At 47.3% G+C, this 19231-nt stretch overlaps 1 protein-coding gene across 3 annotated transcripts in view; it reads right to left on the bottom strand.

The window, feature by feature from the left end:
• The window catches only part of LOC116947493 (IQ motif and SEC7 domain-containing protein 1-like), a 220764-nt gene that overhangs the window by 45967 nt on the left and 155566 nt on the right, over positions 1-19231 (bottom strand). Inside the window, exon 1 of one of the 3 annotated variants that reach the window (XM_032963301.2) lies at positions 3385-4359. The exons of the other annotated variants lie outside the window; for them this stretch is intronic. Within the exon in view, the coding sequence (XP_032819192.2) occupies positions 3385-3389 (5 nt within the window). The 5' untranslated portion in view covers positions 3390-4359. Of the gene's footprint in view, positions 1-3384; positions 4360-19231 lie in introns of those variants that run through there. 3 annotated transcript variants of the gene reach the window in all.

The raw sequence follows: 19231 nt of genomic DNA, 5'->3' as shown, positions 1-19231 counted from the left end.
TTCAGAACAAATTCGACCACATGGCTGCCTAAAGCGTGCATATCTGTCCAGCGGTATTTCTGTTCTCCATGGTGCTCACGTTTGTTGTGCAACAAGCAAAGTTCTAGATTTGAAGCATTCGTGACTGCAAGGATCCATACTCTTTGGTTCTATTCGGTAAAGTCACGTGGGTAAAAAATAAAACAACAAAAATCACGACGTTTCGGCCACAACACAAGTGGCCTTCATCAGGTGAAGGGACCGTACTGGACACCTGAAGGGACCGTACCTTCACCTGTCCTCTGGACAGTACGGTCCCTTCACCTGATGAGGGCCACTTGTTGTGTTGTGGCCGAAACGTCGTGATTTTTGTTGTTTTATTTTTTACCCACGTGACTTTACCGAATAGAACCAAAGAGTAACAAGCCAAGTTTCGCTCGGCCAATCCTGCGTCAGCCTTTGGGCAACGCTGTTCTCACTTCCCTGATCTCCGTCCTCATTTGGAATTGGGTTAGATCGCGATCTAACCCAATTCAAAAGCCTCGATTGTGAAGCTCTCCTTTTTAGCGCGCAAAAAAAAAATCGCCGACGTGAAAACTATTTTACGGATTCCCGCGTCGTGACTTAAATGTCCGACGTGAATATTTGCCAAAGTGATAACAAAAACAAAGCACCACCCGCCAATGAGCGTTAACAATGCCCGTCGCCATTGTGATGCCCCACACCATTGGTTTGGGCCACATTGGTGACCTTGGTTGAACGTCAACACTGCCAATTAAGGGGTGGGGGGGGTGGGGAATGTAACGATGCATTAATTCATCAATTAATATCGATTCGTAAGCTCAACATGCATGCATCGCATTGGACGAGCAGGGATAGCTTTGTTTTCTTCCTCCAATACGTATACGTTGTACGTAATGGGTTCACGCGAACCCGCTGTCCGCGAGAGGCCGCTACATTCGCTTAAAATGTTACAAATAATAACCGATTACTGAAATGAATCGCGACAATTCCAGGGGGGGAAATCGCGTGACTCCCTGCTGCCGGCTTTGATTTTTTTTTCTGCATTACCAATCTTGGCTCAGCCACTTCATCACGGTGATATACGGTGGCACTTTACGCATACAAAAAAATCCCGCCCGAGAGCCAAATACTCTAAACGTGATACAATTCACAATCTACATGAGCAAAATTGCGAGCGCAGAAAGACACAATTAATTCTGCCTCGTTTATTTACCGGCAGCGGTAACACAATCCAAGCCTTTGTCAATCCACTGCTGGATGAAGGCAACCCCCGTGCTGTGTCGATCGCTGGGGTTTATTTGACTGTACTTCACCATGGTGGTCAATGACTGCAAATCTGTGAAGCTGCATAGTTAATCGGATTATTCCAGTCTAAATACAGATTTTTTTAATTCTGATTTTGCTTGGCGACGGGGTTGTCCAGGAATGGTTCTGACATCACTGTCCACTGATGTTAACCATGGGAGAGACTCGAACTCTGGATCTACAGATGTATAGTTGCAGTGCACAAACATCCCCCATGATCAACACGGTATGAGGAGGGCTTCATCCAGCAGTGGATTGACAAAGGACTGGAAATTATTATAATAACCATAATGAATTCAATATTGTACTGTATTGTATGTTTTGTGTGTGGGCGTATTAATATACAAGCAGAGGGCAGCAGCATTTTAAAATTCGGATCATTCACAAGAAAATAATAAATAAACAATTGGATTCTACACAACAGATTTTCCGGCAATGGAATACGATTTCACGTTGTTTATTAGACCTAGGTGTGAAATCACTACGACGCGCATCTCTTATGCAATGGAGACGCGGTATTAAATAATAATCAGAGTATTATTACTATTAATACAAATGACTTTTTTTTTTCATGTAGAAGGATGCATTTGCATGGCGGTTACGCAGCCCGTGTTATATAGCCCCAGACCACGCTGACGAATGTGCACGTCGGCTGTACCGGGAGGAGGCGACCCGTTACACAGAGGGCCTCATCTTCATTCTGGCGGCGCTCTTCCCGTACGAGACGTCGAGCAACTGAAACACCGAGAATGCAGCGAGACGCACACAGTCTCTGGCAAAAAAAACGAGAGCGCTGTGTGGAAACGCATGCCTCCGAATGAACTGGTGACCATGGTGCTTCTGCTGCTGCTGTTTATTTTGAGCAAGCCGCACAGCGCTATGCGAGCGCACTGTCATTTTTATTTTTCCACCTCCCGGCACCCCCCCCCCCTGCCTCCCATTGGACTGTGGTAGAAAAAAAAAAGCATGCCCAATGGCATTGCCATGAAAAAAACGTGTGCCATGTAAGGACGTTGCAGAGCGTTGCCTTGAAGATGCACCGATATCATTCCACATTCATTATAGATTCACAATTGCCTGCCCGGCCTAAATGAAAATTCATTACGCGTCATCGGCATACTCAGGCGCGGCTCAGGCCCTTTTCATCAGGGAACCATTTCCAGTCTCGCACGGCAATTTCACAATGGAACGCTGCTCTATTCATGTTTGATTGTTTGAAGGGAAAAAAATACCCCATGATAATTCGCTCGTCTTTGTACACAACACGGTCCCAAAGCGTTCGCTAGAAGGCTAAAACCACCGCATATTGTGACGTGGCAAAATGTGTAAGGAAGAGGCTCACGGAAGGAAAGCGAATTACTCAATGCATGCATCCGGATGCGATAATCTCATAATGCAAACACTGTGATTGTTAATTAATCAAGCGAGCTTAATTGCAGTTCTCAACCATAGCTGGCCAACAAAGCCCCACCTTCGGCAAAAAACACACACACACACATCCGACACAGACACGAATGACGAACAATCATTGCAGCATCACTTGCAATGCAACTTGACAAGGTGACCGTTTTTTGGCGGTACTATAATTGGAAGACTGTGGATACCAGATACGCTACAGCCCTCGGTAATCGCCACGCAAACACTGGAATGGAAACTACACGGACGACCTCGCCACAGAACGCCCTTCCAAAGTCACCCGCAGTCTCAGGAATAAAACACCGCGGAGGGATAAGATCCACCTGTCCGTCGTGGCAATACATGGGAAGTGTTCGCGAATACCAGGCAGAGCATTGCGACACGGACATGCGAAACTACACGGACGACTTCGCCGCAAGAAACACACAACCAAAAAATGCCCTGCGGAAGTCGCCCCCACCAAATGCGTCCGGAATAAATCGTCGCGTAGCGTAAATGCCATCTGTTTGCCGGCGGCAAAGGTGGTTTTAATCGCGGCGGTGGCAGGGAACGCAACGTGCAGACAAATCCTGCCGAGCCCGGCCAAAAGGGATCATCGAATATGCCTCCAGAGCAGCCTGAGCCACCATCGCGACACGAGAGAGCGCGTGAATGTCATACCTCATAGCGGATTCTTTTGTGGAACGCGCGTCGGGGAAGAGGGAATGAACGTGTGTACTTCACACGTTATATTTGTATCATCGTGCCGCGACAACGTCTCCGGCCGCCCGGTTGCCCTTCGTCTTCCTCCTCTCTCCGTCTGACACGCTACGAGTGCGCGCGCGCGCGTGCGTGCGTCTATCTCTGTCTCTCCTCGCGCGCTCGCGCCTCCTCTCCCTCGATGCACGCAGCGGAGGTGGGAGCCGCACGATTCTGCTGCTGCTGCTGCCGCTGCCGCCGCTTCTGCCTCCCGTCCGTGCTGATTCGCAAGCGGACTCCGCGCGCCATGTACAGTGCACGACAGAAGGGTCATCCGTGGCTCTTTATGAGCGTGTCACAGCTGACACGGCGCGCGATTAACCTCTCACCGCATCATCCCCTCTCTCTCCCTGCGCACAGCGTCACCCCGTCAACAGCACCTTCGCTGCCCGCCTCTTAGCCTTGCGCGCAAAATTAATCGGAAAAAAAATACACGCCCGCGTATGTCTGCTGAATCATCACATCGGTGGAAAAGAACACACGCACAATTTGGTTTTAAATTATTTCAAACGGCGAATTGGATGAGCCTTAATCATTCTTATTAATTGTTTTTTCCGATACCTGTGATTTAATTGTTCCTAATTTCAGCTTTGTTTTTCGCACACAATCAAAAATCCCCATAGAGACGTAAAGTGCTGTTAGCAAGCACCTATGAAGGCCGGAATGGCACACGAGGGGGTGGGTAGCCAGCACCACGCTCGGCGGCATTTGTCTCCCAAGTGGCGTTTATTTACACATCGCACCAGGTACTCATTTGAGGCTGAGTCGACCCAGAGGAAGCCCAGGACCGATTCAGATAATCGTCACTGGTGTTGGCCATGAGCGGGAATCGAACCCGCAAGCACACATACACACGCATTAATAACATCCTAATGATGTGTACACCATAAATGTACACAATTGTTAAATCTATATCCATTGAGACACAACCTAAATATTATATTCTGCAAATAAACATAGTCTGCTATTTTTTGCATCTCAACTTCAATATAGTAATGATAATATTTGTTCTGATAATCCTACTATATGGTAATTCATTCCAGATTGTGGCACAGCAGAGTGGGATACATTGCATATCAGTCAGCATGTCCGTATGTATTACTTTACAATGTGTAGTACGTGTAATCGTCTCTGTCTCTATGCATGTGTCTGCGTGTACATGTGTACATGCATAGTAAATACTCTCACCAATTTTAGAAAGCATCTTGAGATGCGGTCTCATGTAGACACTACGCTAAAATTCAGTCCGTAGTGTTGTCAATTATAACTGCGCGGACCTGTGCGTGATTAACAGAGGGCAATGCTCACCACAGAGGAATTCACGGAGGTGCCACGTTCTCTCACAGAGGCTGCTGAACCACGCTTACGTAGATGCATTTGACCAGCAACGCCTCTGCCAGATCACACGAATCAACTGGCGAATGAAAGTAGGCAACAAAGAAGCCAGAGAGAGGGAGGGCGGGACAAGAGGCTGTCGGTCTTATTATGAACTGGAAGAAACGCCAATGGCTCAACATCCACTAAGGACGGACAGTGCAAAGAGGTCACCATGAAAATTGATGCAAGAGAAATCGACACGCGGAAGACACGGAAAAAAGAAAGACATAGGACGAGATGGGCAGACGTAGAAGACTGTCTTCTTTGCACAATGGAATCTAGCGATTACATAAGCAGAGGCGGCGAAAGATCGGAAAATGTGAAGGGAATTTGTGATGATAGCCCGAGCGAAACCGGGTAATGCTTTCCCAATAACTTTTACGTCACCGATGCTAGAAGTTTAGTTTCCCAGTGATAACGCATGAGACCAGGAAAGTCTCCTTTGCAAGTGTGACCTGGGTCGCCGATCAATAAAGTGCCTGTGATCCTGGGCAGGTGGAGGCTGTAACGAGGGGGAAGGAACACTGGGTGGGCACGAGCATCTCACGTCAGTATGGTCACAGCGTCTCCATGGGGTCACGGTATCTCCATGGGGTCACGGTGTCTCCGACATCAAACCCTTACCAGTTGATTAGCTCCAGCTCAAAGAGGGATGGAGCACGCTCCGACGCACAGTGCAGGCACCACATCGCAACGAAGAGCAACCCCGGAAACAAATATGCAAACAAAAAAACCTGAGATATTAAAAAAAATATTACGAAATAAAAAAAATAATCAAATCAGATCCACTGTGGCCTGCACCAGTGCAGGATCTTGCAGAAGCATTCAGTGCACCCAGATGGCAGGACTCATTCAGAAAGATGAAGACAAAAAGGAGACGAAGAAGAAAGTAAACACGTAAATCCACAGCGGCTTCACCATGCGCGCCCGCACAGATTTTCCGGCTTCGGCGAGAGAAGTCAGGGTTTCACGTAGACCACTGCACAGCAGAGGATACGAGGAAGATTCGTCAGGTGGCGGTGATCCCATCAGCAGAAAAGTACGACCGGAATAAACGTTGGCTAAAAATTTACATTTCACGGCTGCACTCGCTACTGCATTATCTGTTCGCGACAGTTGAAGAGGTTATATATTCAAAATAAGAATCTGAGCTGGTCACGAGAAAGAGCACGCGATGCAGCAGCATCAGCAACAACAGCTGCCAAAGTTACACTGAAGCACAGATCTGGGTCGGAGGCTTATGCTCTTAGAATTCCATCGGTTGGGCTGCTGAGAGGAGAGGGCACAGCAGACGTGGCGGGGGCATCATCATTGGTCACGGTGTGGGCTGGTGGGAGGATGGGGAGGGTATCAATAGTGGTGGTTTGCACAGTGTGGGGAAGGGTGGGTTCCATACATGGGTCACGTGCAGAGTGGTTGGGGCCCCTGACGGCTTTGCGGTGGATGTAAAGTGGGGGTGGGGGGCAACACAGATGAAGATGATGCGATGATGCTTGACGTGTACGGGCATTGGTCTGTTGGAGGACAGAAGCATGGAAAACACTTGAACAAAAATCAACCGGTCTGGCTTTGTCTGCTGGGCATTTGAAAGGTTGTTTTTTTTACTATGATGAATCCGCTAAGAAAGGTCCACGCATAACTGGCTGGGACCGATGGGGAAACGCATAACCATACTTGTACCGCTAAATTATGTACGCATCTCTAACCGAAATAGAGCCGTCGGGGCGATCTTAATGCCCACAGTGCGTGCACACTTGCCAAGACAAACTAAATATACACACACGCTTACGTGTACCCGACATGCCGCTGTGGAAAGCCTAAGGGGGCGGCGGGGAGGAGGAGACAAATAAACAAAGCGTCTGTCGGAGATCCAACATGTATGATCGGTGCGTTGCCGAAGCAGCTTTTGGACTGTGACAGGTTGCTTGAGTGGTGGTGGGGGGGGGGATGAGTGGTGGTGGGGGGGGGGATGAGTGGTGGTGGTGGGGGGGAGTGAGTGGTCGGGGTCGACTCCACTCACCCCTCACAAATTGTGGCGGAATTATCCCGCCCTCCTCCGAGTTAAATGAAGCGTCCCGCGGCGCGAGAAGTTACAATCACCCCATGAGTCATTACCGACCGCCTCTATCTTTGCCTCCTGTGATCAACGGAGCCAACGGCAAAGGGGCATAAGTAGGAAAGACGTCCTGCCCAGTGGCATGCGGATTCACAGTTGTTGCTGCAGTTGTTGCTGCTGCTGCTGCGCAGGTCCCAAGGCCCTAGAACGTCACACGGCCAGTAACAAACAGCACGGTCATAGTTGTAACAGACAAGGGTTAAAGCGTCGCCTCGAGTCGAGCACGGTTATCATGGCAGCTTTCGAAAACGAGGCGATGGAAGGGAATTCCAAATGTGATGTGGCGCGTACAAGTCAGTGCACGGTACGGGAGACCCGCTCCGATCCACGGCGATGTTTAAGAGAAGACTATCGCGATATTATCCGCAAGTTACTCCACTAATCTGCGCGGGTGGGGGGGGGGCGGTGTGCGGATAATAGGAAGTTATTCGCCAATGCAGGATGGGGATATCTGCGGCTTATCACAAATATGAAAAAATAACAGTTACCGAAAATTGAAGTTTTTCTTTGCGGGAACCAAATTTACATGAAGGATGCTGTATAAAAAGAAAGCATTGTTATTATTACAATATATATTTTAAACGCTTTCTAAGACATACTTTTAAAAAAATCTGTTATTCTTGCAGGTATCTAGACTGGCTCTTGCTTTACAGCCTCTGATTAAATCTATCGGGTGGAGCGGTGGTGCAGTGATTAACACCCTGCACTCGAAACTCATATCTTGGAATCGAACCCGAGTTAATGTGCACTCTATTTACAAAGGAACCCGAGTTCAATTCCAAGGTATGCCCGACATAGTTGGAAAGTGGTGTCTGTGTTATTTACAAAAGATTCCACATTCGTCGCATTAATATTTTTTTTCCAGTGACAGCAGTGAAACACACAGCCTGCCAATTAGATCGAAAAACAATTGTACGAAACACGGACCTCTCCCATCACAAACTATTGACTTTTTATCTGAAAAACCACAACCTTGGATTGTCATATAAAGGTACATAGGTTGAGTTAACGTGCACTCTATTTACAAAATAACACCGATTCGTGACATATTGGTCACCTGGTATACCTTACCCAACATGTTTGAGGGGATGTGAGTGGTGGTAGAGCAGTCAGTGCACTGCACCATAAAAGCAGCAGCGTGGGTTTCTAACGTTTAGTTGTAGTCACGGCTAACATCAATTACGAGTAATATCTGAACCGGTTATTATCGGTAACCACCCCCCATTCTGGCCCGACGTCAACACTCACCGACCACAACGGTGAAGTATGTGGTCAAACAACTCCCACAAAATTAATTATTATTCAGAGATGGTTATGATTTGGAGCGGTCTCCATCCAGCAGCGGATTGAACGTGGCTGATTATTTTATATACATATAACCATACGACACAGCGGTTAAATTATGGCCCAATTGATCAGTTTTGAAACGCAAATAACGAATACACACAATGTAATGGCAGCACTGACAGGCAGCGGCTGCCCGACTTGTCAGAAGCTTGCATCTCAGTACGCTTCCTCCAAGACCAATTACAGAGCACCTCACCCGAGTAGCAGACGCACTGAAAAGAGCTGAAGGGGGGGCGAGGGGGGGGGACGTGAGGACGACCACACACACACACGCACGTCTCTCCGTCGTGCGTGCACTCACACCAACAGCACAACCACGTTCACGCCGGGGTACCCAACGTTGTCACAAAGGTCAACTTAGTTAGACGAGAGTGCGATCTTGAAGGAAGCTATTTGCATTCACGAATAATGAACGCCCACTGCGGAAGACTAATATTTGCTTTGTGCGGCTCACGCGGGTCCAATGCCAAATTGGACTCTGTTCAGTTCTGCTGAAATGGGTGGGGGGAGTGGAGGTGTGGAGGACAGCGGCGCTGCAGTGGTTATCGCGGACTGCACTATGCAAGCTGCAACCTGAGTTTGATAATTATCAGCCACGGCTAACGTCAGTGGCGAGTGATATGTGAACCGATCCTGGGTTTCCCCAACCCTCCCACGTCAATAGCTTCAACTAAACAGTGAAACAGTGTGATGAAGCACGGTTCAATAACCCCCCATGAAGGCATGGGGAGGCCTTCATTCAGCAGGAGCCTGACAGAGGAACGTGTTAATAAAATGCTGAAACAAGTGGGGCATCAGATTGAGTAACATTGCGATGCTGTGGTTGGTGTCATTTTAATTATGGTTAAGCAGATGCCATTATTTAACCATTCGAGAGCTAAGTGACATAATCATTATCTTGCCAGGGAGACTTGGGGTACATGTAAAGCAAGTAGAAAATAGGGGCAATGATGAATTGAGTAGTAGGTTCATACAATATAAATTATGTTAGTATATAATAGTAAGCAGGTTATTAAAATGTTTAATAAATTAACCTTCACATGATAAATGTATATAAACGTTGATCAAAAGAATGCAAAGATAATTACGTGTATGGTTAGCAGAATTAGCTCACTGAAGAACAGCAGAATTGCAGGCGAATTTTCAAACCGTGCATGGTCAAATAATGTTTGGAGATATGACGGTTCACCAGTGAGAATGCAATGTGGACAAGAGCAATCACAGGATACTGTCAGTGTGAAATGAATGCACACCCCCAAGTTCCGCACGACGACTCACGAACAAGACACACAGCGTGGCCACGACAGCATCAAATGAACACGGCGGTATCACTCATGAAGCCCTGCTGCCAGCTCGGGAATCAGGAATAACCAAGGGACAGGCTTGTGTTCGTTTGACACGTATGCTTTTGTGACCAATATTATTGATAATAAACGGGTTTTTTTTTTTGGGGGGGGGGGGGGTAATATCACCTAAATATAAATGTGTCATTAAACCCCTCCCATCACGGACACAGCCAATAAGTAAAATCGGGCGATTTTGCCAGAATTGTGAAGAGATCGACCTGCTTCCGGCCTTAAAATACTTAGGATCCAGCATCATCGGGCAAAATCGCCCGATGGTGCTGGATGTAATTACCAGCGAAACGTCATTACTCAAATTGTAAATGTTGTGGCTTTACTCACAAAAAACACACCGGTGGGTTGACGTAGTAACTGATTGCCACGTATTGTTTACGTGATAAACCTTATTAATTGGCTGTGTCGGATGCCGGTGGGTTAACGGCACATCAATACAGTACTTGAGCAATCTAACACAAAAAAAAACCTTTGAGGTTCATGTTATCTTTTACAACGGAAGGGGAAAAGGTAAAAATGCAGCCCTGAAATGCCTTTCTTACCCCACCGTATGTGACCCGCGGTAAACCCACGAATATCGCCGCGTGGACAGATCAGGGGGTGAAGTGGGGTGGGGGGGGGATTCAGAATCCTGCATCATTGTTTCAACTGCTGCGCAGATTGATTTAATCTCCGACCTCTGGACTGCATGGCCAGCGTGATAATTGTCACGCCACTGCACTGTCCCGCTTTAATAATAAAATAAATGACGTTAAATACTTCCACCGTTTCCTGCACACAGTTGTCGGACTAGCTACCCCATTAAGGTCACGTTCATCGTACTTAAATGTTATCCAGGCCACGGAGCTGTCTTCAGACAGACATACTGCGTTTGCTACAATGCCCCACAGCAATATGGGGCAGAAGCAGCAAACAAATAAAACACGAGTTGAAGTGGGCATGAAAGGGCACAAGAAGATCCACGAGTGAAAAGAGTACGTTGCTGAATGAGGTCCCAATACATGGAGCGAAACGTCAGACACCACGCTGAACGACATGCGGCACGACTCGAAAACACACTGCAGAGCCATATATCTCAACCGCAGCAAACTATGAGGCAGCAAAACGTCTGTTGGTGAGAAAAAAAAACATATATTGCTTGGCATTCAAATGTCAACATTAGAAGGAGCGCTGTGTTGCCTCGACCTAATATTAAGCGCCTGCCAACACACGTTTTGACAAACCGCTATAGCACGTAACAGATAACGCTATCCCCTCACAAACCAGTGTGTTACGACATGTGGCGCTGCTTGTGCGTGCTTGGTGATGGCAGTGGTGGTGATGTGTGACGATTACCACGATCGCAGAAAGCGGACAAGTGTGCACAGCGACCAACAACCGCACGGAATTCTCTCCAGAGGCCTGTATCCTTTCTCCATGCCGGCTTCACAGACAGAGACGGACAGGAAGCCTACCCGGGTGGTATCTTCTCCAAATTGTCATTCCATAACGATCTCGACGGGGCCGCAAAAATCACTCGGTCACTCAAGAGATTGTGACGCTATAAAACACATTTCAAAACCTCAGAGGTGCTGTAAAAAAAAATATCATCTCCCAAACAGCCAGCGAGGATCGAGCAAAATCGAGACACCTCGAGCCAACACGCCTGTTTGCTGCCAGTAGCCAGCAAAGTAATGATCTCATCCGAGTGTGTGCGGTGTGTGTGTGTTCTATCAGCTGCAATGAGTCGCTGCTTGGCAAGTCGAGGCAGCCTGGCTGAGTGCGAAGTCCGGGGAACGTGAGGCGTCACTCGCTCGCTCACTCACTGCCTCGCGTCTGCTGTGCGTCTCCGTGGCCTGTGGAGTCTCGAGCGAGTTGGGTGCCCCCGATGAGCTCACGCGGTTAAAAGGTCTTTTTGTGTTTGTTTATTTTGTCTTGACTAGCAGGTAGTAACTAAGCGCGGGCATGTAAGGACACGGCGGCGCAGTTTTATTCATGGCACGCTCCACTGTCAACGCTTGCATTACGCAACGGGCGTTGCAAGCGGATCACTCTACGGTACTCCGCGTACTCTGCTGAGAATTGTCATCACTCTATAAATATTGTGGGCAGCCCGTTGTATGGGCGGGTTGACGTGACACTCTCGTGGCACTCACCAGACCTTTGTTAGACATGCACCACTCATCTGGCAACTCTTCAACTCACACGACCCCTACCACTCCAAGGTTTGTAGAATATTGTAGCACTGCAGTGTCAAGCCCGATGAGATTCAACGGTTCTGCCCATATCAGCCCCCCGCATACACCACTCCCCGGCAGTACGGGTCTATTGTATGATTTTCAAATGCGACCTCCTGTATACCAGGCGAGTTAGTTAACATCTCTCCACCTTAGCTTCAAGCTCATTCCCACAAGCTACAAATCGCTGACTTTCAAATGATAGCACATTAAAATGGTTGGAGCGGTCTAGGAGTCTCATGAAATTCGAAATTTGTAGAAACACTGATAAACCACTTACGTATCAGATTAAATATATATTCCGAAGATCAGACATTCAGAAAGCAGTTACATGGCTCATATGGCCCTACAAATACAGCAGCGTTGCCTCTTCTTGCGCTTCGAGAGCAGTGTTCTTCACATTTTCAGAGGGGGGCCCACTTTCGCCGATAACACATCAGTGTGAGGACTGCCGCGCATTTGAAACCATTGGGTTTGACAGCACGGTGATGATGATTGTCGGGGCCCGCACATCAGCCATCACAACAGCATTCACATGCTGTTACTTGTGGCAAGGTCGCTTCTGAAAAATAACTATATAGCTCAGTGGGTCTTACCTGGTCAAATAAAAAATAATAGCAACACAACACCCCGAGCAGTTACGAGACAATACCCCGAAAAGCCACTAGAGGCGCGACTATTTGCCGCAATGGTGATTTTGAATCACGATAATGTATCGGATTGCCTGCGTGATTAATCACTTCATCCCTCATGTACAAAGTACTGTCACCATTAATAGCACTAATCATCATCACACATAATACTATAATGGAGCAAGTGTGAGTTTATCTGTTCCTCTGTCCGGAATGTTTTTTCTTCTAAAGCCCATGTTTTTAGCGCATTGACATTCAAGTAAGTATTGATTTTGTGCATTTTTAAATGTCAGTAAGAAAACATGTTGATTTAACGATTTTTGGAAACATGGCATTCAGTTTAACAATGGAAGCCCCAAGGGCACCGAGTCTTCCCTCCGAAGCCTAGGGCCCAAAACCTTCCAATTGTACAAATACTACGAGTATCACCAGATGTCGCGAAAGCGTTTCACAAAGTGATATTAAATCATGAGCAACATCCGCTGGATATGTGTCATTTTGAAACCATCAACTGTACAGGCGCATTATATAACACGACTATAGGATTTACATTGCACCGCATGGGAGTAAAAAAAAACCTGGTTCGCTGGTGATGGGGATCATTTATGTCCCAAGTGTTTAAGCACATGACTTAAACTCATTTTTTAGAACTTCATACTGACTCTGTACCACGAGCGAAACTATAATCATCAACGTTCAGCCAAAGTTGTTGTTGGGAGAGCCACATCAAAATTGTGTGGTGGCTATTTTGAGAGGAACGGTGCCACCGGTGATTTGCGTAGAGTGCTGTGTTCCATTCCTGGCCACGGCTAACATCAGTGGCGAGTGATACTTGAACCGATCCTAGTCGCCCCCCCCCTCTTCACCAATCAGCACTGAGCGGCATGGTGAAGTATGGTCAGACAACCCCCATTGGCGTCTGGTGACATTCATCCAGCAGTGGATTGACAATGAGCCCGAAACTTTTCTTTCAAACATTTTTCTCGTACGAAACGTCCTCTTTTTAATTCTCTCGAAAACATCTGTATAAACTACAACGCTCACTTATTCACAATGACGTGTTTTAAAGTTGGGTCGCAACCGCATAACAGAGCACGGAACAGCGTAAGACCGCTGATCTCAAAACGTTTCAACCGCCCTTCATTCCAACATAAATATTGCATTCCACATTTGAAACGCACCATGTAGCTATTGAAGGGTAACTAAAAAGCCACACTATACGTTTCTTAACGTATCTTAACGCCCTGTTTGCCTGCTGCTTCAATTAAGGAGATGCCGATCTTCAAAGGACGATATCTGCATCCTGCGGAGTTGTTTTCCACAAATCAAACATGATATGCGCAACACCTCATTAAAGCAACCATTTTTTTTAGGATTTTCGATTCCCTTTGAGATCTAGAACGTACCCACAGCGAGGCTACCTCAAATTGCTCTCGACAAATTACCAATTAAAAAAAAAAGGCGAAAATTGACGCGGCACAGAAAACGTACTCGATCAAACATGCGGCGTTTCACATCAACAGATGAATGACATCGACATCATCACCACCACCACCACCGCCACCAGCAAACATTACCAAGCAGTGGACATTAACACAACTGTGGCCCCCCCTCGCCACCCCCCCCCCCCAAAAAAAAAGACCGTGCCACCCTGCAGAGCGACAAGCGAGAAGAGCGGCCACGCGTTACACACCCGGGGAACGCTGCTGCCATGAAGCCGGCGCTGGACAGGGCGTCGAGATGACCGGCGCAACAGCAATTGGCAGGTCTCGGATCAACACTCGTGAGGCGTCACTCGGTCCGCCCTTCACGGGGAAACGAGCACATCCGAGGAGGGGGGGGTGGCGAGGGAGAAAACCGTGGTTCCTTTGATATTTCCGATCCCAGAATATAGGGTTGACGCCGTTTCCTGCACTCTGACGCCCGACTCCTTACCTATTAATAGCCCCAGCCGTGCGGGTCTTTGCTCAATCCGTTTTACGAACAAGGACACCTGAACACAAAATAATCCGCCACCCCTCTCCTCCTCCCCCCACGGGGTTCCTTCCCCCCCCCCCCCCCCCCCCCCATCTTATTCTGGTCAGGCACTCCGCGCGGAGGCGTGAAGCCGAGCGCGTCCGGTGTCGAGGCGACGAACGCTCGAGACGGTAGGTGGCAGTAACGCCACTCGCAACCGGCTCGTTCGCATTCGCACGCGGACGCGAGCTCAACGCGGCTCCATGGGCTCGGGCGGTGAGTTGGTCGAGTTGTTCTTCAACCCATATCCAGAGTGAGGGAACCAAGATTCGACGCCGACGAGACGTCGTCAGTGTTGAGGGCCGCCACACATTTGAAGCCATCGTTGGGGTTTGACAACACGACGACGATGATGATGATGGGGGGTGTTTTCACTCTTTGTGTATTGTCAGGGGCCGCGCTTGAGGCGGCCAGTGGGTCGCGGGCCTTACAATGATGAACACTGGGCCAATGGATGGACATTGCGCTCCGCTCTCCGTGGTATCTCGAATAAAGCAGACATTTAACGGGCCCCGGTATGTCGGGTATGGGGGAGGGGGGTGTCTCCCCACCCCTCCACTCAGCTTAAGCCTCAGAGCCCCTTCTAAACTTTCAGAAAGTCAAACAAATGTTTGGTACATATAAAAAAATGGGTGTGAGAGCCATAGCAGGATACATTATGGGCGAAGGCAGATTATGGCGCGACATTTTAATGATTGCTGGATACTGCTGCGTGGTGCCCCCTCAACAAGATCACCCCACAGAGCTGCATCACACAGAGAGAGAGAGGAGTCTGCAAGCGGAGAGTCGCGTAACAACGTTTGTTAATACGTTTAACTTATTTGCTTTGATGGGAATGTATTTGAAAACCTCGTGGGTTATGTTTGAAATAAAAAAAAATATCTGGTTAAAATATTGATCATTTGTGTTGCATAGCCTTTTAACGGTTGCGCCATTTCGCGCTTTCGCTGTGTTTCCGGGTCGTGCCGTGCATTGTCCGGCACGATGTCCGACGTTCCGCTCCACGTGCTGTGAGCTTCTTCCGAAGAGCGTCTTCTGGGCACCATGCCGAACAACACAGGGCACAACCCGGGAACGTGTAGAGAGCCATTGCCTTTCTCTTATTTTATGCTTCACGTGTTTCAAGCGCAGAGATACATGCGCATTCATATCTACACGGAAACCGTACGTAATGAAAGTGGATTTTGGAACATCATGACAATGAGAACAACTACTTAACCGGAAAGTGCAAATGACACAATTCCTCTCTCGTTGGCTGGAGGACCCAATCATCTATAAATATAACATCGATTTCGCCTTTTGATTTCATTGCTACCGACAAAGCAGCACTGTTAAAAAAAAACGTTCCAAAAATTGCTTTAAAAAAATGAACGACAACCTTGGCCCCGGTTATAAATAACAGAAATTGTTAGACGTCCATTTTTAAACTGCGGGTCGGAGCGCACGAGCACGAAAACACCGCGAGAAATGTAATTCCAGAGAGGCGCGCTGCTACATCTGTCGGCGCAACGTTCCCGGAGGGAATAGAGTTGCAGTACGCGGCCCCTTTCAGCGACTGCTGGAAAAAAAAAGAAGTCTGGAGTTATTTGGGTGGTCGACAGGGGAAAGAGGGCCTTAAGAGTGTCTCCAGCTGAACCGGCTGAGGAATCCGTTTGAAATCCGGAGGAAGAACCCCGGTTCGAAATACCCGTCGGGATACGTGGGCGCACGGGGAGCCAGCTGGTGGAAAACTTCTCTGCGCGCGATCGCCGTTTGATCTCAACGTCCAGCCAGAGCGCGAACCGAGCCGCTCGCACGTGAGGACCGGGCCCGCGTTTGCTTTCTTGGGAAGGGTGAAGCTTGTCCGTTGATCGATTTAAGGAAGAAAAATGACGCGTACGATTGGGACAGCGTGTTGCTTCTCCAACATGCTTTTGTCTTATAGAAGTAAAACGCAGAGCACAACGCATTGCTCTTGTTTGGTATGTACAAGTTTTTGAGCAAACTCTTTGATCAGTATAACCAGTTTTCAATATTCTTTGGTTCTTTCGGTAAAGTCACGTAGAATGAGAATAAAATAAAACAATGAAATTCAGTTTTCAATAGTCCCTAATAACAACGCAAACTTTATACGAAAGCTTCTTTATGTTAAGTAATATTTACAAACGTTATTGTGACCCCCGTTTTACAAACAGAACAGGCTGATGGACGTACAGAGCGAGAACATTAACACCGTCAACTTTAGCTGTAAAGTATTAAAAATAAATGCTCCACTAGTATCAATTTATTTTTGCACCAGACCAAAACTGACCTGAATTTTCGTGTCCTTCATTTACCCAGTGACGTTTCACTTAGTCTTAAGACGCTCTTTGAAGGAGGATTATGCTACTTTTGGACAATTGCACAACATAAGATCTACGATGACCGTTTAACCCTCAATATAATTTGCTCTTGCAGATTATCTCAGTGCAGGTAGATCCAACGATAATCGGTGTTGTGGAGTCATGCGGTTTTAAATGACTAACCTACCAGTCAAAGTCACTGGGATCCCTTGGCACTTTGTGGATTTTCCCCGTAGATCGATTAGCCTTTGGCACGTGCCCCTTAATAATGACTGCGGCCATCTAGGGATATCTACGCTCCTGGTTGCAAAAACCTTGAGCGAATGGACCACAGCCGGGCAGCGGAGGGTAATTCACAGCCACAGCCTTGGAGTTGCTTTACACGCTTGTGTTGCAGTCGAAACGTCGTGAGAATTTTATTGTTTTATATTTTTATTATTTTATTGTTTCCCTTCTACGTGACTTTACCGAAAGAACCAAGAATATTACATGCCAGTGTTACGCCTTGCGGCCTAGAAGCGGCATCATCGCTCCATATTAATATTCTACGTGCAGCTTCTGCAGTGCAGAAACGTAATATCACACAACACGCGGCCTTTGGGATGCGAATGACACAAGTCGTAACAAAAAAAATGTTTGTATGCTGTCCAAAATTATGGGCGCACTGCACTTGCTCTTTAATACACTTGGTAAGCTCGTCGGGTAGCTACTCAGGGTGAATGCACACGTACGATGTTACATAATTAAATTTGTATGCATTATTATTGACTTACGTAATTACAGTGCTTGGGAGACATTCCACTTAATGCAACGGAAATCAAAGCGGCGTATCCATGTTTAAAATTGCAGCGTGCGCAAATGCGTTGACGCTGTTTGTAATCAACGAGCCCGTTGATTAAAAACGCGTGAATGCATCGAACTAACTGCATGCACGCGATATCAAATCAGTCTGTAATGGACACGCTCCCCTGTGGTGGAAATTTCCACTTGTCCATGGCGGGGCAAGTTAACCCATAGGACAAAGTGCTGTCATATTTTATCGACCCTGGAGGCATGATGGGCTAAGTAAAACTTTAAAACAGGATTTGAACTCGCAACCTTCCTGACTGAGAGACGCTCGTTCTGAGACACCTGGCTTGTGAATCGTATAGGCAGCTAAGCGTTAAGCAATCCCTTCGCTATACCGCAAACAAAAAAAAACATTGTGATGTCCAAATAAGGTAAGAAACTGAAACGTTTTAGCCATACACTCCTGCTTCAGGCTGTCAACAATTTCCACAAATCGGCACACCTGCAACCAAAACGTCCCTCGGCACGTAGGAACGCACGCGTTCCGCTTGGTGACCGCGCTTCACGAAATGATCCCGGCTCAACTCTGCCTGCAGGGACAAAAGGGTCAGCACAACGGAGTCAGCTTTCGGAGCGTGCTCGTGAATAATGCACCGCGTGCTCCTGGGAGAACCCTGGGCCCGAGGGACCCACACACTACTGGGCCGCACTGTGCCAAATACGGACTGCAGAGGGACGGACTCGTTTATAACAAATATATTGTAAAGTAATAGGTTTTACCCTTTTAACTGGCACAAAAAACTGACACCTTTATTCAAGGCATCATGTTTGCAATAACCACAACACAAGCAGTCAAAATGCAAACAAAAGAGACAACTCTGATAATAATATGCACTGTTCTTGAAATTGATTGGTCCACACCCGAGTCGGCTTTTCTTAGAGCCTAGTCTTCCACTGGTGTTGGACCAGATGACACCATAAAGCGTACAACTAAAAAACAGCGCACTATCAGAGTATTTAGGGCTCGGGGTGAGCATTTACATTATGAAACCTCCTTTGGCAGTAACAAGATATAGTAATAGGTTTTACCCTTTTAACTGGCACTTGTGTTGTGGTTATTGCAAACATGATGCCTTGAATAAAGGTGTCAGTTTTTGTGCCAGTTAAAAGGGTAAAACCTATTACTATATCTTGTTACTGGCAAAGGAGGTCTCATAATGTAAAAAACAAATATATTGATTACGTTTCACCCTCCTGGCTCGAAGGCGATATGCGCAGTCTGACTCAACCGGCAAATTTAATAAAGCAGGTGTAAATTAATATTCGTTCCACCAAATATTGTTTTATTTGTTTTCTCCCCCCAGGCAATACATTTACACGTCCGGCCCTTTGCTATAATCAGTGCTTAATTTCAGTCAGAACGCCGCTTCTGGGGGAAATTGAGCACGCTAACATCCGCCTCTCCTTCGGGTTGTCCTATGCTGTCCTCGGGACTACAGGGTACAACACATATATGATTAGTGTGAAATAGCCATGCCTTGTTCTCTTATGCCAATAAACCTTAACGCTCCAAGCGCAGCCAAGCAGTGTGCACAAA

Source organism: Petromyzon marinus, chromosome 30, assembly GCF_048934315.1.
Source record: "Petromyzon marinus isolate PM22_M1 ecotype Great Lakes invasive population chromosome 30, UKy_Petmar_22M1.pri1.0, whole genome shotgun sequence".
NCBI lineage: Eukaryota > Metazoa > Chordata > Hyperoartia > Petromyzontiformes > Petromyzontidae > Petromyzon > Petromyzon marinus.
The sequence above is the reverse complement of the archived record's forward strand: the minus strand, read 5'-3'. Positions and strand labels throughout refer to the sequence as shown.